The sequence below is a fragment of the Anser brachyrhynchus genome (assembly GCF_964034855.1).
Source record: "Anser brachyrhynchus genome assembly, chromosome: 1".
Classification (NCBI taxonomy): domain Eukaryota; kingdom Metazoa; phylum Chordata; class Aves; order Anseriformes; family Anatidae; genus Anser; species Anser brachyrhynchus.
In genome coordinates, this window is record NC_137694.1 from 95341915 (window position 1) to 95364288 (window position 22374).

General features: G+C 36.9%; 1 protein-coding gene across 50 annotated transcripts in view; it reads left to right on the plus strand.

Moving 5' to 3' along the window:
- The window catches only part of ABI3BP (ABI family member 3 binding protein), a 172131-nt gene that overhangs the window by 94209 nt on the left and 55548 nt on the right, over positions 1-22374 (plus strand). For 24 of the 50 annotated variants that reach the window (XM_080563086.1, XM_080563087.1, XM_080563100.1 and 21 more), the window contains 15 exons: positions 675-737; positions 1315-1380; positions 1755-1820; positions 3025-3099; positions 7365-7430; positions 7845-7919; positions 11837-11902; positions 12359-12421; positions 12999-13064; positions 13439-13504; positions 15098-15172; positions 16043-16117; positions 16680-16754; positions 17976-18041; positions 19222-19302. In XM_080563086.1, coding sequence (XP_080419212.1) covers positions 675-737; positions 1315-1380; positions 1755-1820; positions 3025-3099; positions 7365-7430; positions 7845-7919; positions 11837-11902; positions 12359-12421; positions 12999-13064; positions 13439-13504; positions 15098-15172; positions 16043-16117; positions 16680-16754; positions 17976-18041; positions 19222-19302 — 1044 coding nt within the window. The remainder of the gene's footprint in view (positions 1-674; positions 738-1314; positions 1381-1754; positions 1821-3024; positions 3100-7364; positions 7431-7844; positions 7920-11836; positions 11903-12358; positions 12422-12998; positions 13065-13438; positions 13505-15097; positions 15173-16042; positions 16118-16679; positions 16755-17975; positions 18042-19221; positions 19303-22374) is intronic. The other 26 variants (XM_080563116.1, XM_080563118.1, XM_080563117.1 and 23 more) reach the window with 19 other exon arrangements.

Below are 22374 nucleotides of genomic sequence, written 5' to 3' on the forward strand. Positions count from 1 at the left end.
TCTGCTGCAATTTTAGAGAAGTTTGGAGTGGAAAGGTAAAGTGATACAAAAGTAAATTTTCTTATGTTTGTAAACAAGTAGCAAGATTGTCCTGTGCTGTTTTGTCTTACATTGTTCTGTAAAGGATTGTATATCCAGGGCTGTTACTTGGAATAGCTCAGTTTCTGTGATTCTATGTATGTTATCACAAGATAATGCCATAAAATGTCACATCTTGCTCTGAATTTAGAATTCTGGGGTGCTGTTTGGACTGCCGTAGCAAGACTGTAGGTATCTCAAGGTCATTTCAATGTCTGTAGCAGACCATTGGTTTCTTTGTTTTTGTTTTGGCCTTTTTTCTGTTAGTGGTAATACCAATTGTGTCAGTGATGTGATCAGTCCCTTTTATAAATGATAACAAGGAGATACTTCATTGTTAAGCTTCTCAATTCCTCTAAATAAATTTTCTGCTCAAGAGGCCTAGTTCAATAAAATGTTAACTGCTTGTGTCCTACATTAATGCAGCCAGGCTGCCTTGCTTTAAGGATGGAATAATACTGTAACGAGAGCAGGTATTTGTGTAAAATAGCTGAATGTAACGTGCACGTCATGTATTTCCAACTCCATGCTGGTACTGCTTTGAAAAACACCGTTCCTCTGTAGAATCTGAAGGCAGTTTTCTGGTTTGATCTTAGCTACTCAGAGACCAAAGGTGAAACCTCCTCCTCCTTACATTGCAATCCAAGGAACAGTGGAGGGTAAATACATTTTTTTTTGTTTTTCTTTTCCCCTTCCATCACCTGATGTCATCTTCACCTGCTTTGAGCAATATCTGGGTTTGTTAATGTACGTTGGCTTGCGAAAACACTTGTCATGCTAGTTCCATGATTCTGATGGCTGAACCGCTGCTTTTGCTGTCACCTGGGAATCATTTTTTTGCAGGGCCATTTAGCAGAAAGAATCTATCACACCATGCCTTGCTTGTCTGTGCGTCTGTCTCTACACGTGTTTTTTCTTCAGAAGCTTCTTTCTAGAATGAAACGTTCCAATATGGCAGAAAGATAACTCTACTACTACTGGTGTTGCTGTTGATGTGGTGTAGGTGTTCCAGAGCTTCCTTACAAGGAGTCAGTTACCCCTTTTTCCTCTTTTGTTCCAGAGACTTGAGCATTTAAGTTCTAGCTGGATGAGTAGGTGTGTTGCTCATTGGCTTAGGGACTAACCTAAGGGAAGACTTGGGGTTTCCAGATGTCATGGGGAGTGGTGCGGACTTAGGTAGCCTGTTCTGGCAGGACTGTGTAGGTATCTCAAGATCATTTCCATGTCTGACCGTAGCAACCCAGAGATGGGCTCCGGAATCCACCTCGTCTGCTTCACCGGAAACCACGAGGACTATGATGGGTAAATAGCCAGCGATTCCCTTCCTGCTTTGGGTACTCAGGCAGTGCTATTCCCTGCAGAGGTGAGCCTGTTCTGGTGTTGGCTGTCCTGAAAAGTAGGTGCATGACGTAGCTGGTCCCTAATGGCTCTTGGATAAGAGCTACACTGTTAAGCGTCTGCGGTACGGCCTCCTCCACTTCAAGGCTTCCTCTGTTACCTGGGGCTAGCTCTGCCATTTGAAGGACAGGAGGATTGTTCCAGGGGAGGGGATGCTGTGACATGGAGGCCTGCCTCGAGGAGGGCTCTATCTCCCTGTTTGTCACTGTGTCTTGGTATCACCCTTGTGATGACAGCCAGCGCAAGGACCTGAAGGTGGTTTTTGTTTTTGATCTTAGCTACCCGGCGACCAAGGCTGAAATCCACCTCTCCTTCCCCCCTGGCGACCCAGCAAACAGTGACGGGTAACTAGTTAAACCCCTTCTTTTTCCATTTTCTCCTTTCCCTCTCTCCCATTCATGCCCTCTGTCTCAGACCACCCGTCATCGTTGTCGTCTGCCACAGAGAATACAGAGATTTGTGGGTGCAGCTTGGCTTGCAGAAGAACCTGCTGCATGTGTTACACAGTTGTGTTGCTTGATGCCGTGCTTTTTCCGTTGTTTGTGAGTTATGTCTGTGGGGACCAAATGACAGTTTGCCTAGAGGACAACGTATTACTGCATCTTGCTTTCAGCTGCCGTTTCTCTACTGCTTCTGTCACGGGAGCTGTCTTTCTTTCTCAGGCACATTCAAATGAGACAGTGCACACCGGCTGGGCAAATGAAAATCCAGGTTTGGTTAAGGTGTTGGCTGTGGCACTCGGTGACAATGTGGGAGAAGCTCATGGCAGCAGCTTCTTTTGTATTGGCAGGTGTGCAAGGCCAGGCATGTGGCCTGGCAGTATTTTTGACCCTTGAGGTCATTAAGCATTGCGTGAGCAGACTGTGAAGCCTACAAACTTGAAGTCAAGTGCAAATTAAAAGTATATGAAGAGTATAAAGCGTCTTGCAATATGTTGTTATGGTGCTTGTTTCAGCAGGAACCCTGTTGTCTTATCTGCTCTGTTGCATCATGTTTCATCATGCCTTTTTCCAGTGAAGTTATGTTTTTTGTATTGCATTAGGTTCTTCGTGATATTTCATGTAAATTTTCTTGTTTTCATAAATGTCTTGTTCTTACAGTGGAGAAACCAAAGATACTTGTAATCATAACAAATTCTATAAATTTACCTGTGATAAAGATATTTCTTTTTCTGCTTAGTGGTCTCTAGATCACTTTCTATATATTTTCTATTTAAAAAAATAAATCATCATCATCATCTAAAGTTACTTTCTTTTTGCTTCCCTTTGCACAGTTCTCTTCAGCCTTTTTTGTCCTACATTCGTACTTACCTTGTGGTATTTCTTCTGTTGTACTTGTGATATTCCCTTTCATTTTTTACTTTGTTTATGTGTGTTTTTACATAATTTTGCACATTCTCCTTGTTATTTTTTAAAAGCCTGCTCATTTTGCAGACTATATTTTTACATTTTCTCCGTTTCTTTTTATTGCAACATTATACTCCCAGAAGATGCTATGCAGTAATGGTTCTTGTATCATTTAAATAATGTGGCACACTTTTTTTTCCAGCTTCGAATAACCTTCTTCATGTTACTTCCACTTCCCAAATACCTACATCTGCAAAAATCTCAGAGACAGAGACTGGTAAATGATGTTTGTTTTATTTCCAATCTATGATCTTTCTTGATATTGAAATAGTAGTATTCTGATGTTTGTTATTTCTCCTAGCTTTTTAATAGTGCATGCAGTGGTGTTTTATTTGTTCATTAATGCTTCATGTTACGCTTAATACTTGCCAGTATCCAGCAGATTTGGCTTCAAGTTAAGTGATGTATGTCTACATCACTATGTATGACATACATCATAATGATGTATTCCTGTATCATAGTGATGTATTCCTACATCAGTATGTTCAAGTAATTGAAGTATGGTCTAGCCTTTTCAGGATAATAACTGAGGGGTTGGAGAAGAGGGTGGGATGGAATTTAGCAGGTGAGACAAAAATGTCCAGCTTGATGAATTTCAGGTTTTCAAGATGATGATTGTCCTTCGGGAGGAAGTGTTTTGTCTTTAGCTAGTAGGCATTTCTTAAAAAAATCTTGTAGCTGAATGTTTGTTTCCTATTACAACTTTTTAAAGTAGACTCTAGAAACGGTAATATTCAAAAGACTGCCATAGTACAGATTTTTGGCATTAAAAATATTTTTTACAGTTGTTTTTTCTAACCATTAATTTTTTCTCCCTGTCTTTATAGAAAATGTATTTTTTTAGGCAGAATATGTGCATTTATATTTGAGCATGGGATTTTACCCAGAGTCTGGTCATAAAAGAAGGTAGAGAGCTTCCATAATGTTCTCAGCTGTGTTTCAGTTAATGCTAGGACAATTTAAGCAAGGGGTATTTTGTTGCATTGTTGTATCAACCATTCTCTTTTGGGGGACTTTAAAATTAAATATCTCAATTCTGCGATACATTGTGCTCAGAAAGCAAAGCAAGCATATGCAAAACTGGCTTCTGAATGAAAAATTAGTTGGAGCTACTGTAGTTTACAAAGGGCTCTCTTTGTATTTCCTTTTCTCTTGTGTTTCTCATTGCCATACCAGTATGAGACTATCCTGGTTTATCCATGTGCTTTCCCTTCAGCTGCAATTAAAATTGAATTGGAAATATCTTTGTTTATGATTTCCGAAGAAACTAAGTCATCAGCAACAGTTATGGGTAGCAATCACATTCATTTGGTCTGTTTAGAGTCATATTTTTCTTGTTGTATTTTGTTTTTTAATGCTTCTGTAGCTCTCTTCTTCTCTCCATCATAGTCTTTTTCTGGTACTGACCTACTGACTGATGGCTATCAGAGCATATTATTGTCTCTTGCTGTTCCGTTTTTATTTAGTTAGTTTTTTGTTTGTTTTCCTGGAGTTGCTACTCCTACTTCAAAATGGAGAAATCAAATTCTTAGTTTACAGGAATCCTATCTAATAGAGAGTAAATAAACAAATTTCACTGTTGTCATAAAATAATTATATCTCAGCTGACTTGCAAGCCATCTCTCGTTTTGCTTCCATTTGGACTGATACTGCCTGGATGGCTTGTTTTCATTTACCAGATTCCTCCTAATATTCTGTTGCCTTTGGGGTTGTTAAAACATTTTAGGCCCAGATTTTCATTTCAGCTTTCGAAGAAAGGCGGGCTTTTTCTTGACACTCAAGATTCAGCACATCTAAAATGCTTAGGATTCCATACATGTCATGTGGCATATCTAGTAATTGGTTATTTTGAAATACATTCGATTGTCTTAGAAGTTGTGGGTTGATTAGTGTACTAGATTTAATATGGGATACTTCAAGAATTGCAGAGAAAAAAAAAAAAGACTTCCTAAGAGCATCATTCATGAAGGTTTCAGGACTGCATTTAGTATAATACTGTAATATGATGTTTTCATCTCTTCTTTATGTGTTTATAAGAGTATGCTTCAATATTTTAAGGGCAATGAGCATTAACCTTACTAAATGGACTTAAGTGTTATACAATGCTTGTGTGTCAAAGATACACATCGTATGGCCTGATTGAAATACCCTTATTTACAGACTTGTTGAACACACACAAATTACCTGGAAACTGTTGGTGCTCAACATTTACTAAATAAATAAACACAATAGTAAGAGTCTCAGGAAGGATTTGGTCTTTAATATTAAGTGCCCAGATTCAAAAAGGCTGGTAGTATAAACTGTAAAATACCTTGAGAAATTAGTAAGCTCAAGTGCCAATGATGTCTTATTTTCATAGTTCTAAAACTTAATACATCAGCAGCTTTTTGCATTTGTTGCTATATTAGTTAAGTGCAGCTTAGTAACATAGCTACAGAAAAAGTGAATTTATTATTAATGTATTTGTGAAAGGCAGTGTGATCTAAAATCCTAACATGAGGAAATGGTGTATTTCTCTCTTACAGTAACTGTTCAAGCACCCTTCAAACTTGTTATATCTGACAACAGTAAAGTGGAATTGAGTGAATCATTAACATTTTTTGTAATCTGGGGTTTAGCTTATTACATCATACATACGGTACTCATGTTTTCCCTAGTCTTTTGTTAAACTTTAGTCTATGTTCCTTCAGTTTCTCATCACCAATACATTTGGAAATGTCTGAGCTTTCCTCTGTTATAAAACTCATACTGAACACAAACGTGATGCAGCTGTGTTGTTGCTCCATGGGTGGTACTGACAGTTATCCTGCCTCCGCATTAGTGCAGTGTTTTTGTTTCCTTTTCAAGTTGAGAACTGTATGCTTTCCAAGGTCATTTCAGTCACATCATATCTTCATTAGATGGAAAACTTTCAGCAACTAGTCAGGTGTGGCGTTATTGCTCTCTGTGGCTTGTGCTGTCAGAACAACCACAGCATTTTCCATAGATGTAGAGAATCAGACAACTTGGATTTCTTATTACTTGTCCTTTGACTTTAATAGGTCATGAATGTTCCTAGTATCAAAAGCACCTACTTTTCAGTTTTTCATACACCACTGCCCACAGAAGTAGTCAGAGCACTTTTCTTTCACTGGCTGCATATTTCTTCCAACGGAAATGGTGACCTTACTGATTGGGTAGAAACTGATTTTTTGCATCTGTGTTTTCATTAAAATATAGTCACAAAAACTTAGATGTTTTTAAGCCATTTTACACCAAAGGATGATCATTTTTGGTATTTATATTAAATGAACTTTGTGGCAGCTGGGGGAAATTAAGGTCCCTGGGCTGAATATGAATCTAGCATCAACAGGAAGTATGATCCAACCTTTGATAACTCATCTTCTCGAAACAGCCTGCCTTGATGTCTTAAACTTCTCTCATTTGGCGTTAGCTATCCAGAACCAACACTAAAGTTCATTCGTTTGTCCTTCATAGCAACCACAAGGACAGTACTGGCTAAATAGAATAGATTCAGTAATTATTTACATCATTTTGGCATTGCTTTTCAACAGGCGGAGACTTACTTAAGCATATTGGCTGCCAAGTGTTTGCAGAAGGCTTTTTCTTTATAACTTTTATATCAGCTGCTTCTGTGTAACTTGTCATACAGTTGCTACAAATACATATATATTTGCCAATAATTTGGTTAGTTTTGTTAAGCTACTGTTCTGATTCCAAAGATTTTAGAGATAAGAAAAAAAGAATTGGTCTGCAGGATGAGATTTTGAATTGTGATCCTGCTTTAGGTTGATACCACATGGTTTTGTTAGGCAGTGAACCATTCCCACAAGATTTTTAAAAATGCAGACTAGCTGGATTTAATGTGCATCCCACATTGTGTCTGCTTTGGTGTGCACACAAAATAAAGCTTTTTGTAACGAACCATTAATTTACTCTGCCTCTTTGTCTAAAGAACATTGACAGGCTTTTCACCACGATAGTTGTATGGGATTTCCAGTTTGTGTGCATGAAGTGATGTTTTTAAGTGTGATTAAGCCCTGATTTATCACTTTATGCCTAATTTCAAATGTGAAGGCATGCTGTATGAAAATAACATTGGGCATTTGCAATTCCTTATTTAAAAGGCTTATCCTAACTAAACGTGGGGGGAAAGGGGTTTCCTGCCAGATGTCGCTATTGGAAAGAATTTTAAAATCAGCTGGTCTTGTATTAAATGCTTCAAAATTAGATGTTATGTGTCAAATATATATATATATGTATATTTTTATATATAATATATAAATATATATATAACATATAAATATATATATACACACAGAGAGAACAGAGTAAGCTATCACAAATATCACTTTAAAATGTATATACAAGAAAGTTAAAATAAATGTAGACTTTTGGCTCCCCTAATAAAGGGCAAAGATCACCTCATTTAAAAACTAACCTCACTCATTATTTCAAGATTGTTTTCGTATTTGATCTTAGCTACACAGGAGCCAGGCCTGAAATTCACATCTCTTTACTCCATGGAAACCAGAGAGAGCGTGATGGGTAAATAGCATGTAATTCCATTACCATTTCCCATCCCTTGCCATCACGTGGGCAATGCTAAAATTCATTCAAACACATTGCTTTGAAGACTACTTGATAAAAGGCGCTTTTTTTTTTTTTTAATTTTTACTTCTTCCCAATCTCAGCCATTTCTGTGTAATCAACTTTATTTCAAAGAATAGGTACTTAAAAAATCAGTAAGAAGAATTCTACCTAGCATGAGATATCAGAGTTGACCTTACTTCACCTCATGCCAGCCTCAGTGTTCATGTAGCACCTCATTTCACAGTCATCTCTAAAGCTGCTGCTATCTTGCTTGATCACATCAGTCTTGTCTTGAACTGCTCAACAGCTGCTGTTCAAGTACTGTGGCTCTGAGGTCCATTCTCACTTTAACTCGAGATTTTATTTCAGCTTTTGATGAAAAACAGCCTGTTACTTCAAGATCTGAAACATCTGGCATCCAAGAAATGCTGTCTGCTGTACCTGGTAATAGTTGAAAATGTGGTTTTAAATAAAAATTATGACACAGATTTTATCATACCTTTGGCATGTTATTAGTTAACATGAATTAGAATAACTACAGAACTGTAGGAATTAATTTGTTCTCTCAAATACCAGGCTAACTTAGGAAATTTATTACGATACTCCATAATAATAAGCCCTCTTTTCTGTCCTTGGTCTACATTCCTAATACACTAAGAAGTCTGTATTGCAGTGCTTGATGTTAATAAGCTTTAGCATGTCTTATTACATATAGTAGTGGTCTCTTTTTCATTTACAATACTGCAGGTGGGTTATAGTGCAAGTTAACGTAAGTTACATTTAAATCCATGATCAATATAGTTCTAATGGTTGAAGGGGTTGAGTAAGTCCCATAGAAATAAGAGGATCAATAGCAAACTGACAATAATTTGGCCAATTTAGCATCATGTGTGTTGTTTGTGTTGGCTAGACTAATGGAAACCATCTTTTATTTTTTTTACCAAATCAACCAGAAATAGCCAGTTAACTTATTCAGCCATGTTTGATCTGTGTGCAGGAGCTACATCAGTTTTTTTAGTGTTCCATGGACAGTAACTTGTGAATCCTTAGACTTTAGCAAGGTACTTATCTAATTGAAAGGCCACTTTTGTTTCTTCTTTTTCCCCATGGCAGTTCTTCCCTCTGTTGACTGAGTCCCACTGTATTTAGCTTGTAGAAAATTGTTCATGATCCTTTGCTATCCTGATATTCTGTGGAAATAATGCTTATGCAGTTGCTCTTCCTACCTGTTCATCTTTATCCCTTTCACTTAATTAAATTAAAACAGTTTGATCAATTAGATGAATTTGCGAAGACAGTTTAAAGGCTTAGTGTTAACATTAGCAATATGAGTCAATATACAAATACCTATATTGACCTAATACAGATTTTTAAGCCTTAAAATGGAGCATGCACGTTTAGTAGGTTTTGGCCGATGTGACTAGTTCCCTTATTCCAGCATTTTTGGTTCAGGAAAAATAGTATTAAATCTGCAACACATTGGCAGTGCAACATGAAATTAAGCAACAGCTTGATGCTTTAGAGATGATGATATTCAGCTGCAAATATAAATGTAAAATAAGTAAAGGTAACCTAAATCATTTTGCGGGATTATCCAATTCGCATGGAGATGAATGAATATGGAAGGTTCAATATAGCAGGGAATAGATCCTTCAGTCCCTTCATTCAAATATCTTCAAAGCAGTTATCTAAGTTAGACATTTTGCTTTGCTGCCGGTAAGCAAGACAGGATAGGTCCAAAGCTAATAGGAATTAAAACATGATTATGCATTGCTTGAGTACAACTTCTTAAGCAACTACATAGCACTGTAATTAAAGAAAATATTTGTAACAAATTGCTCCACTTCTATATGGTGTTATCAAACACTCTTGAAACCTGTTATTGCCAGACTCCAATAAAATTTAACTTGTTAGATTATTTGCACAATATACAATAATTAATCTAAAGCATATATAGTTTTCCTCTTCTTCCTTGCCAATGTTTATTCTGTAGGGTTCTTTAACATCTTGTGTGCAGAGATTACATTAAAACTTATCAACGTGTTGCAGAACAACTGTGAACAAAAGCAGTTATATCAATGCTTAAGGTTCTACTTGTTTTACTGTGTCTGTATGAAGATATATTTTTTTTCCTGTCAGTAATGACAATTCCATCCAAAGACCATTTCATGTTGTTGCCAGAACTCCCTTGCAGTAAGGAGTGGACTAAATGTGCATTTGATAGGAAACTTTTAGCAGCTGTCCAGTTGCTTGTAATTGCAAACTAATGGTAAAGCTTGCACACTCCAACTAAACATTCTTAAAGTCAAGACATGGAGATGACTTAAGTTTTATGCATTTATTTGGCAGAGATAGTGATCAGTATGTATCACTAACACATCTTTCATACTGAACAATAACTTCTGATCAAATGCCTTAACAGAATGGTTCAGCAGTGTTTTCTACATATTGGCATAATAGCACATCCAAGTTCAGCTCTTTTATTCTGTATGCTTTGCCTGTAAAGAAAGTTATACTGTGCTTTTTCCAAACCAGATGGTGGATAGGTGCCCAATACTTACAATGTCTGGGAGAATGGGTAGAATCATGTCTGATCTAGTCTGACGTTAATCATTTTAATGAAACATGGACATTTCCATGCAAAGATGAGTCCCAGATTTCAAGGAGAGTTGAAAATGTGTTTAAGCATGATAATAACGACTGATTAACAGATTTTACACATATGTTTGGTTTGAGATGAGAACAGTTAGCATATACAGTTGTATGTATTTGAAGGACTGCCTTGAAGTAACCTGCCTGAGGAATTCTGGTTTGATTTGTTTTTGCGTGTGTGTGTGTTGGAGAAAGAAAAGAGTGAATGGAAGAGTCTTTCAATTAAAGGAAGATGAGGATTTCTAGCCACACAATGAGCACTACATTAAAATACTTGCTTATATGTTATTTCCCCTGGAGAGGGTCTTTTAGCTGTGATCAGTGATCTTCATGATGTCTCTTAAAAAACAACTGCTTAGTTAGTTGATCAATTACTCATTAGTGTTTTTGTTTGTTTGTTTGTTTGTTTGTTTTTTCAGCAAATATTTTGCTTGCCAAGGTTCTTTAAGCCTATTTGGAATTTTATTACGTTTTCTAGGTGTTTTGTTTTAGGCTGGAGGAATCTCATGGAGTTCTTTCAGAACAAGAATTCCATGTTTGAAATTTTCCCTTTGTTAGTCCATCAAATCTGTGCTCTTCCAGTTTTCCTATAACATATTCTTACCAGTGTGTTTGGCAGTTCCAAAATTTTTATTCCATTTTCCAAAATATCTACTGTTTGACCTGTCTTCTGCTTATGTTAATAATTAGCTTTGTGCTTTTATCAACTTTCCCTTCTCTTCTTTTTCTTATTATTAATAATATACTTTTATATAAATTTTTTTTCACCATTATCTTTGCATTTCACTATAGTCATTTGCATATCAGTTCATTAATTTCTAGACAACAGGTGTGACTCTTCTTTTAGCCTGTGCTTGTTTAATGGTGTGAATATGACATCCTGTCTGTTTGAAGTACTTCATGTTTCTTCCAGGATGGAAACCTACTACTGCTGTAAATTAAGGAGGTGCTATTCTGTTAGAGATTCTTATAGATTTTGGTTAAGAAAGCACAAGTTGTTTTTTTTGTTGGTCCAGATCTTGATGGAAGTCCATATTGAAGTTACCTGTATGCATTTTTCTGCAGGGATGCTATGGTTTCCTTTTCTTCCCAGGCATACGTTTTTTCTCCCCAAAGTTGAGATTTGTAAGGATGACAAGGAATGTAGAAGTGAGAGCTAGTTTAGTGTTATCCAGATAAAATAAAAGGTGGCCATTACTAAAATATGACAGTATCTTGGATGTAGGCTGAAGTTCTGGGTACATATTAATCTACTAGGTCTCAATTTATAGCTTGAAATTATTACTTTGGTGCTAGAAAATGGATTTTAGAATCTGTCATTTATTACAGTTAAAAGGTAACTGTAGAACATCAAGACTGTCATTATCGTCTACCAGAATTCCGGTTTCTTGTTGTTAATTCATGCTTGTTTAAATTTCTGATTCAGCTGTAATCATCTCATGTATAAAGAATGCTTCATTATTGTTTACTTTTTTTCATAGCAGCAGTGTTTAGCAGCTCATTGGGGTGTTTTTGTTTTTGTTTTTTTGTTTCTTTTGATAGTATGGAATGATAAAAAAAAATTGATAAGTGATTTATAAGGTAGGAAAAGTAGACCTTGATAACCACAAATTAATTACTGGTTTATTTGGATGTGATTAAAATGATGCATTCATACATGTAGCAAGAAGGCCTTAATATCTCAAGATAGTTTCTGTCTCTGACCTTAGCTTTCACAAGATCGGTCCTGGAGCCAACCTCGTTTCCTTCTCTGGAAACCACAAGAACAATGATGGGTAAATAGGAATTCCATTACAATTTCTGTATTTTGGCGGTACTTAAAAATGAGGCACACAATTTTAAGATTTAGCAACCCCACCTTTTTTCCTTTTTTTTTCTTCCCTGCTAGTGATAACACCAGTGATGTTTTACCAGTAATATCAGTGATGTGATCAGTCCCTTTTATAAATGATAACAAGGAGATACTTCATTGTTAAGCTTCTCAATTCCTCTAAATAAATTTTCTGCTCAAGAGGCCTAGTTCAATAAAATGTTAACTGCTTGTGTCCTACATTAATGCAGCCAGGCTGCCTTGCTTTAAGGATGGAATAATACTGTAACGAGAGCAGGTATTTGTGTAAAATAGCTGAATGTAACGTGCACGTCATGTATTTCCAACTCCATGCTGGTACTGCTTTGAAAAACACCGTTCCTCTGTAGAATCTGAAGGCAGTTTTCTGGTTTGATCTTAGCTACTCAGAGACCAAAGGTGAAACCTCCTCCTCCTTATATTGCAATCCAAGGAACAGTGGAGGGTAAATACATTTTTTTTTGTTTTTCTTTTCCCCTTCCATCACCTGATGTCATCTTCACCTGCTTTGAGCAATATCTGGGTTTGTTAATGTACGTTGGCTTGCGAAAACACTTGTCATGCTAGTTCCATGATTCTGATGGCTGAACCGCTGCTTTTGCTGTCACCTGGGAATCATTTTTTTGCAGGGCCATTTAGCAGAAAGAATCTATCACACCATGCCTTGCTTGTCTGTGCGTCTGTCTCTACACGTGTTTTTTCTTCAGAAGCTTCTTTCTAGAATGAAACGTTCCAATATGGCAGAAAGATAACTCTACTACTACTGGTGTTGCTGTTGATGTGGTGTAGGTGTTCCAGAGCTTCCTTACAAGGAGTCAGTTACCCCTTTTTCCTCTTTTGTTCCAGAGACTTGAGCATTTAAGTTCTAGCTGGATGAGTAGGTGTGTTGCTCATTGGCTTAGGGACTAACCTAAGGGAAGACTTGGGGTTTCCAGATGTCATGGGGAGTGGTGCGGACTTAGGTAGCCTGTTCTGGCAGGACTGTGTAGGTATCTCAAGATCATTTCCATGTCTGACCGTAGCAACCCAGAGATGGGCTCCGGAATCCACCTCGTCTGCTTCACCGGAAACCACGAGGACTATGATGGGTAAATAGCCAGCGATTCCCTTCCTGCTTTGGGTACTCAGGCAGTGCTATTCCCTGCAGAGGTGAGCCTGTTCTGGTGTTGGCTGTCCTGAAAAGTAGGTGCATGACGTAGCTGGTCCCTAATGGCTCTTGGATAAGAGCTACACTGTTAAGCGTCTGCGGTACGGCCTCCTCCACTTCAAGGCTTCCTCTGTTACCTGGGGCTAGCTCTGCCATTTGAAGGACAGGAGGATTGTTCCAGGGGAGGGGATGCTGTGACATGGAGGCCTGCCTCGAGGAGGGCTCTATCTCCCTGTTTGTCACTGTGTCTTGGTATCACCCTTGTGATGACAGCCAGCGCAAGGACCTGAAGGTGGTTTTTGTTTTTGATCTTAGCTACCCGGCGACCAAGGCTGAAATCCACCTCTCCTTCCCCCCTGGCGACCCAGCAAACAGTGACGGGTAACTAGCAAAACCCCTTTTTCCATTTTCTCCTTTCCCTCTTTTTCATTCACACCCCCGGCTGCTGGCTTTCCAGGCAGCCATCTGTCATCTGTGCATTCATTTACATTGTCACCACCTGGAAGTGACTGCTCTGCTGTTGTGCAGCTTTTGATGTCATGCTAGGACTTGAAGCATGCTGCTTCTTCTCACCTGGTGGTGAAGCACAGGGTCATCTTTGGGGTTCAGAGCTACCACCAGCCTTCAGCACCTGATGGTGCTGTTGGCCAGATCTGGTAACGATGGTTCTTGCTGGTCTGGAATTGGTGCAGGACAGGAGTTTTTTTCCCCAATGGTGTTGTGATTTTAGTGGAACTGTTATTTCTCTGGGCCTGTGTTGGGGTGAAGCACCGATGTGGAAATGAAGCTGCCGCACGTGAAAATCCATTTTCCTAAGGCATTGGCTGTGGCACTCGGTGACAATGTGGGAGAAGCTCATGGCAGCAGCTTCTTTTGTATTGGTAGGTGTGCAAGGCCAGGCATGTGGCCTGGCAGTATTTTTGACCCATGAGGTCAGTAAGCATTGCGTGAGCAAACTGTCAAGCCTACAAACTTGAAGTCAAGTGCAAATTAAAAGTGTATGAACATTATTAATGTATCGTTCCCTCTAAGATGCAGGTAAATAGTAGATTCCTGAAAGTTCTGGCTGTGGTTCTGGGAGCTCTGTGTTAGAAGCTAATTGTGAAGTGTGCTTTTTTGGCAATGGAGAAATATATATATATATATGTATATATGTATATATATATATATCATTTTTTGTGTGCTTACTACTGAGAAACTCACCCGATAGTGTTTCTGGTCTTCCATTTGCTTATCCAAAAGCTATTAAGGGTATTTTGAAATACACCTAGATGAAGTAACCTTGATAAATAAATTCAAAATGCCTAAAGCTTAATTATTTTTTTTCTTTAAGCCAATTAGGTACCTTCATGTTTAATTATTATATGCTCAGATAGATGCACACATATTCTCTGCTGTTCTTTATGCCAGAGTCTTAAATCTTTTTCTTACTGCTTTTTGTTTGCTTTAGTATTTGGTGATATTTTTTATTTATTTGTTTTACCTTTGTTTGGTATGTCTCTGTGTGTGTATATTGCTTATAAGCACGTATTCTAAAAAAAATCAAACTCACAGAGTCTTCGAAGAAAGCAAAGCACTGAAAACAATTTAGTCTTGTGAAGAAGTATATTGGTGTTGTTCTTGTGTTTTTGAGCTTTATGAATTATTTTTTTCTACCCTTTTTCCTTTTTTCTTGAGTGCTTTGTGCTTCTAGCCATTGTGTCGGAAGTTCTTTTATCTTTTATATTTTCTGGGTTGCTTTCAGTTATGTGGACCATACTCTCTAATATCATAATAGCTGTGGTTGGCTGCCACTTAGTTTCAATTATCACTTTAGCCACTAGCTTCAGTTCCTACTCTAAACCAGCACTGCTCCATTTTCAAGGTAAGGGATGGGCATCTGCATTGCAAATTAGGTATAAGAACAGAAAGCTACGTATAGAAACAATAATCATAGATACTCTCAACTGTTTTGTTTGTTTGTTTGTTTTATAGCTTTCAATGATATTCAGCCTGTTCTTTCAAGCCTTGTGACACCTAGTAAGCCTGAAATAGCAGATACCGAACCAGGTACAATACACTGCCTAGTTCTTTTTAATCAGTAGCTCAGATCAGGCTCTAAAACTCACTGAAATGACTACGCTGGTTGTCTTCACTTTCAGTGCACATTTGGATTAGACCGTAACATCTGGATTTTGAGTTTAGGTTGCTATTAGTGGTTGACACTGTTGCTTTCTCACACTTATGATGTATATGGCAATTCATAGTTACCTGATTCGCCTTCAGTATTTTGAAAAATATGCCACATAGATAATCGAGAAAACAGTATTTATTGTCCAATGCTACTGATCTAAATAGTGTGATGTATGCTGTAAGCTGCATTCTACTGCTGTAGTCTTGTTAAGAATATTAAGGAGAGTGTTTCTTTTAATTGCGTGAAAATGGTCACAGACAAAAGTCACAGACACTTAATACTTCTGGACTGAAACAGTAGTTGGATTGTCAGCTTTCTAGTCCAAATCTTATAGTTTAAGTGTCTTGGCTGATTGATCGTTCAACACATCCTCTTCATTACATTCATGCATTTTACACACCATTTTCTTTAGGTAATGGACCAGAACTCAAAATGTGTAAATGCTAAACTTCAAAATCTTACTTGGCAGTGATTGAGATACAGACCAGTTGCAATAAAGGCAGGAATAAATGAATGTCCAAAACTTCTGCACATCACAAATGCAATGATTTAAAGACAGTGAAGCTCTGTGCAGTTCAAAAGACTGAATTTCTCTCTAATGCATACTAGATAAACTGAAAAGTGTCCAAGAATTAGTGAAATATTTATGTTGTTCTTGTAAAAACGGATTTGTTTTTGCTTGCGAAGCAAGAGTTTCTTCCATTAGCTCTTTACTGTCTTACGACTGTCACCATTTCTTCCAACAGCAACAATTGAATCCATTCTGGAATCTTTTACACCTAAAACTTATCATCCTTTCCAATGGCCAAGGGTAACATTAGGTAATGTTGTTGTTTTCACGCAATGAAAAACTCTGTTTCTTTTGAGCACTTCATCCCATATGAATGCATTTCTTCCAGCATATCATTTCACACACATAATCATTGTTCTTTTTACTGGTTATAATCTTGTTCTGCCATTGTCATTAGACTTCGATTATTCTTGATATATTTCTGTATGGGAACGTAGTTCAAAGCAGTTTTACTGTCCTCAATGCAGTAAAAGTTGCCTCTTAATAATTTGCATGAAAAACTCCATGATCCTTTCATCATTGTGTTCTGTCTTTTTCTCTGGTGCACACGCATGTGCTCTCTTTGTCTCCGATATGTAGAGCTTTCATACTGGAAATTATAGTTCTTTTGAAGACATCAGATCTATTTCTGATCAATGCACAGCATTTCAATATCATCTCCATTCCACTCTTCAAACTCTGATTTCATCAGATGGCTTTGATGTTCCACACTGAGTTATCTTTTCTTCACTATAAACTTGTGGCATGTGTTGTGTGTTCTGAGCAACCCTTGTTAAACAAATTTTGATTGCAAACTGAGCTCTTTCTTTCAGCTCCAAAAGAAATACCACTTACTCCTCCTAAACCGAAACCATCTGCTACCCCAGAAGTACATCGTGTGAAACCTGGTAATTATGCACACCATTATTTTAAGTTGGTATGCAGAGACGTATGTTCACTAAAAATATTTTATCAATACTTTGTAAAATGGATAGGAACTGTGCAATACATGTGAGCATCTTGACTAACTCATAATTTTGTAATCAGTCATGTGATATTACCTGACAAAGGAAATGAGAGTTAAGCTCATCAGTTTTACACAGTTGGGTCCAGTGATAAAAATATAGAAAAGTTCTCTGGTTTTGTAATTTAATTTAAAAGACCGGTAGGGAAAAAACTTCTATTATTCTATTGCTTCTTTTGTCAGTCCCTATATTCCACTTTCATACAGACATAGCTTGGCAAAGAAGGCATTTTTGCTAGTCACAACACTGATAATTCAGAGTAAGGTACTACTCGTGATTGATAAGCCCTCCCTCAAGGAACTCAATGAAAAAGATTTTTGTTTCAGTGGAAATAGGAGAGCTGCCTTCAAAGTAGAAGAGGAAACTTTCGTGTACGAGTGAAAAGTTCATTCTTTGACCATTGGAGCATTATTACTGTGTGGTATCTTTTTTCCATTTCTGCTTTTTGATCAAAAAATAGATCTCTGTCATTTTATTTTTTTTTTCTGATTTGGGATTAAGGGATATGAATTTGCCACTATTAGTGACTCGGGTATTGGACAAGTAAATATTATGGTGTGCATTACCAGAGCTTTAAATAATGTTTCTATTCTCATTTCTTATAAACAAGCAGGTCAGTAAAAAGAAGGAGTTGCCTTTTATGTCTCATACATGTCTTACAATTGACTGCGACTCTGACTTAGGATTTTCAGCAAGATTTTGGCATTCAAAAGTTGCCTTCAGTATATTTTGTGGTGTTTGTTACAGAATGTGGTCTTTTCTTCAGTCATAGGCCTCATCTGTTCTTTCTTTTTATTCTCCCATAACTTTAAAGAAATCTATTTGTTGATTAAGCCAAGCAATGGGTTAAAAATGTCCTTAAAACATAAATACGGGAAAGAAGCCTCAGAAGCAGCTGTCACACAAAACCTTAAACACTTGAACATATAGTGTGAAGTTTCGTAGGAAACAGAACTAAAAGGATGTTATGCATATGAGTAGGACTCTTGCATGCTTATTTAGTCTATTAAAAAAAAAAGTGAACTATTGGAATCATAACATTTTTGGCTTACTGCTGATACATCTACTGATTTGTTCGATTACACCTGAATTTTTGTTTTCTAGCCCCTAAACCACCACTTTTGGAGCCTAAAACTTCTCAGACTGTTGAACAACCAAAAGCTACAAGAGGTAATATGTGTTTCTGTAGCTGTTGGTCACTCTTCTTTGCAGTCCAAGCCACAGTCTGAACTCTCTTATTTCATCTCTTAGTTTCTTTTGTTTGTAATCCATTTCTCTTAGAGAAGAAAAAAGTTAAGAAATAAGCATTCTGAAATGATGTTTTTCTCAATGTAAGAGAAAAAGTAAGTTCAGTTTTTTCTGCATGAAGCAGAATTATCATCCTTTTTGTTGGGAGTTTTTTTGGGAGTTTTGCTAGACCAGCAACACATTTTACCCCCAAAGAATCATCAGAAACCCATCAGGAATACTACTGAAAGTCTAAGTACAAGGTCAGCATTGTAGATGTTAATCCTAGAACTCTCAATGAAAGACTCCTCTGGCACTATGTGGATACGTTAATTTCACTGTTCTTTTATGAGTCCTTCATGAATGTCAGCTTGGCTTCAAAAACATTTCTCAGTCACTTCATGTCTTACTCTAATCTGTTCTCTTTGTACTGTATGCTTTTCCACTGTGTTTACTGATACGTAACTTTTGTAAACTTCTTTGAAAGCAGTGCACTGCTTTATAAAAATGAAGAAAATTACTTATTATACTACCTGAAACTCAGCTTAAGCTTTATCTGATGTCCAATTAACAATCTTTTAAGCTAATTACACTTTTCAGCAGGTTCAGGGAAAAATCATTTCTAGAACTGGTTGCTCTTATTTTTTTACCACTTAGATGACACTATTTCTATTTATTAACAGAATGCAATGAATACAATAATGAAGCAACTCCCTTTTATATTATTGATTCCAAGCTTTTCCAGCTCTCTACCAGTAATTTCCTTTGTGTGGTTTGATGGCTTAAAATTGACCTGCAGTTCAATAGGATAAACAGCATCATTATTTACCACATAGGTATATTGAAAAAATGTATTTGCCGTTAATGAGGAACATTTAATGAGGGGAACATTTTTATGTGATTATAAGATATAATTACATATGTTAAACTTACTAACTGACTTTTACAATGAAGAACAAACAGTTTTGGGTGGTAGGGATTTTGAGAAGTCTTGTTAGCAAATTTGATTGCCATTTGCTTTTCTTCCAGTAGCCATTTATTGCTTTATTTCAGGCTTGAAGAGTGTGATTCTTATGTGATACAGTGGAAAGGATAATCTTATAATCCAGTATATTTCTTTCAGCTCCCAAAGAAGCAAAACTCAAACCTTCTACATCTAAACCTAGACCATCTGCCAGACCCAAAAAGCCACGAACTAAACCTGGTAACTAACTTCCATACCAAACATTTACTGCACCATACCACTTAAATAGTTTAATATACTTAAGTTTAAATTCATTCTGTGTTGTAAATTCATTCTGTTCATTCATAAAGCTCAGCACTTTATCATCAGAAAGATAGGTAGAGAGGAAAGGTACGTTCTTTGAGGATTATTATTTTTGTATTGAACAAAAAAAAAAAAATGAAGCAAAGAAAGTAAACTTTTAACTTTAGATTTGTACCCAAATCAAAAAGCTACATGGCTTGGTGTGGAAACAAATTGTTTCCCACCTTGGCTCAGCACAGGATCCAAAGACGCACATTCTCTTGCTTTGGTGATAGCTACAGCATCTTACCTAGAACTATAGGATTTGTATTGATTCTGTGATCATTAATACACAGACTTATCCAAAACTGTTGAAATAAGAATGAGCTTTGGAGTTTAGTAAAGGCATATTTTATGATGACAAGTGAAATCATACCTCCATACCAGAGCTGAATTTGGTCTGTGATGTATGCCAAAGAAAAAAAGATACCTGGCCTTGCCTGAAGCTGAAAAACAAGTCAATAGTTTTGCATGGGTTGTAATGAAGTTTAAAAAGCTTTAAAATGTGTAATTGTATGTTGTGAGAATATGTTACTTAATCATGGAAGAGATTTGTCAGTATTATTTAATTCTTTCCAGATTACCTGTGAATTAATCCATTATTTTTCTCATAAAAGGAATTACTCTCTTCAGATAAAATAATTCCTTGTAAAGCTTGTTAATTAAATGGTATTTGTGTTTTATAACTATCTCAAATTAGTATGCATAATTAGTTTTTCATTGTGGTTACAACTACAACTTTTTTAGTGTAGAATTTCAGTATTGTAATACTTGAATAATTACTTTAGTCTCTGCTGTCAATGCCTATGTCTCTCTGAATATAGACATTTTCTTGAAATGACAGAGAAAACAACTCCATTCGGAAACCTTTGCATAAATTTGTATAATACTTTTGGGTCATCAGGATCATCCCTACGTATTGATGTTTCCATATCAATGAATGTCTACTTTCAGTTTCTACATAACTACAGAGAAGGCAGCATGATTTTTCATTTGTGCACATGCCTCTTGTCTGTCCTTTCTCTGTTAGTGGTTTCCTTGCTCAATTCAGATGGAATTCTAAGGAACACTTTTTAATTGCTGGGATTGTTTAGTCTAGAGAAAAGGAAGCTGAGGAGAGACTTCATCGTTCTCTACAACTACCTGAAAGGAGATGACAGCGAGGAGGGTGTTGGTCTCTTTTCTTAGGTGACAAATGATAGGACATGAGGAAACAGCGTAAAGTTGTGCCAGGGGAGGTTTAAATTTGACATCAGGAAGAACTTCATGGAGGGCGTGGTAAAAAAAAAAAAAAAAGAGGGAAGCCAGAACAGGCTTCCCAGAGAGGTGGTGGTGTACCCATGTACCCTGGCAGTATTTAAGAAATGTGTAGAACTTGCACTAAGGGACCTGGTTCAATGATGTGACTTGGTAGGTCAGGTTGACGGTTGGACTTGGTGATCTTGAAGGTCTTTTCCGACCTAAATGATTCTATGATAATAATAAGCTTATAATGATCTCAGATATATTCCAGTGTCACTTTGGGTGTTCAGCATAGATTAGAAATTTGTGTTGTGAGAGTGGTTGTCACCTTTACTTAACCATTAATCAAAATAATCAAGAATACATGTCAAATTCGTATTTCATCAACTGCCTGCTATTGGTTTGCAAATTTCCTTAGTCTCAATACAGTAGTGAAGTTAGGATACAGTATTGTTAGATAGACTGATGCATACATGTAGTTGTTCCTTTTAGAATCTTCCATCCCCTACCAGGACTATGAGGGTCCTGGAAAAACTTGAAAACATGCATCTTCTGAAGTATAGTCACACCAGAGAACCATGCCTTCTCTGCCTATGAAAAATATGTCTGAAAACTTGGTTCATGTCTGTCTTATCATTTTCAGTCCTTCTAAGTCTCAGGTTGCGTGGTTGATCAGTGCTTACAATCCAATAACCCAGTAGATCGTTTAATAATATTGAGAGTAATATGCCAGAGTCCTGTTGTACTGTCTGAGAGTCTTATGTACATGCTCTGCTTTCAGAAAGGTCAGAGGAAATGAAAGGCATTTAATTTCTTACAATCTCAATCCACTGTCATTGTCATTCTGAGAAACACCATCTCCCAACTCTACCTTTTCATTTTACATAGAAAAGTCTACATCAAATGTGCATTGTATATCTGTTAATGAACTTTTAAAAACTGGGCTGAAAAGAAATCATTACCAGAAACTTTCAGAATCTCTTTAGGTTTGGGAGAAGGGTGGCATTGTTGGCTTTACATTAGAAAAAGCAAACAAATGAGAAAGAAAAGCCAGTATGTGATTTAGTATTCATCAGAAAAATACGGTGTAATGAATGTCTAGCACTTGGTTAGTTCTGGAAAAATCTGCATGCAGCTAACTTATAGGTTAGTATGCTTCATATTGGATTTCCCTTGGATTTAGAGCAAAGAATAGTGCTGTAGCACAGATACATTATGCAGTACTGAGTGCTGCCAGGTGTAGAAAAACAGTCTCCCATTGTTAACTAGGTAAGGATACCCTGTTGATCTCTGTCATGACAGAGAAGTACTTCCACTGTGGCAGTTCAGAGAAGAACATGGCAAAGAGTTCCTACTAGTGAATTACTTTTCAGTAGCTGCTTCTGTGTATTCTCATTCTTCATCTTCTGACCACATCTAAATGCCAGAGTTCTGGGGCTGAGAGCAAGAACTGATTGCCCTGGCTGAGTTAACATTTTTTTTTCTTTCAACTTTTCTCACCTCCTCATGTAAGCTGACAGAAACACGCCATCATCTGACATGAACTACTTCATGCGTTATCAGTTTGAATGACATGGCTTTTAAAGGAGATTATTTTGATGAGAGATTTACCCACTCGAGTACTGTTAGTTTAGAGATCAGATTCCCAGAGAACATAAGAAAACTTCATAACTGCTCTGTCAGATTTATTTTTATTTCTATTTTTTAACTTTCCTGTTCACAGTAAAG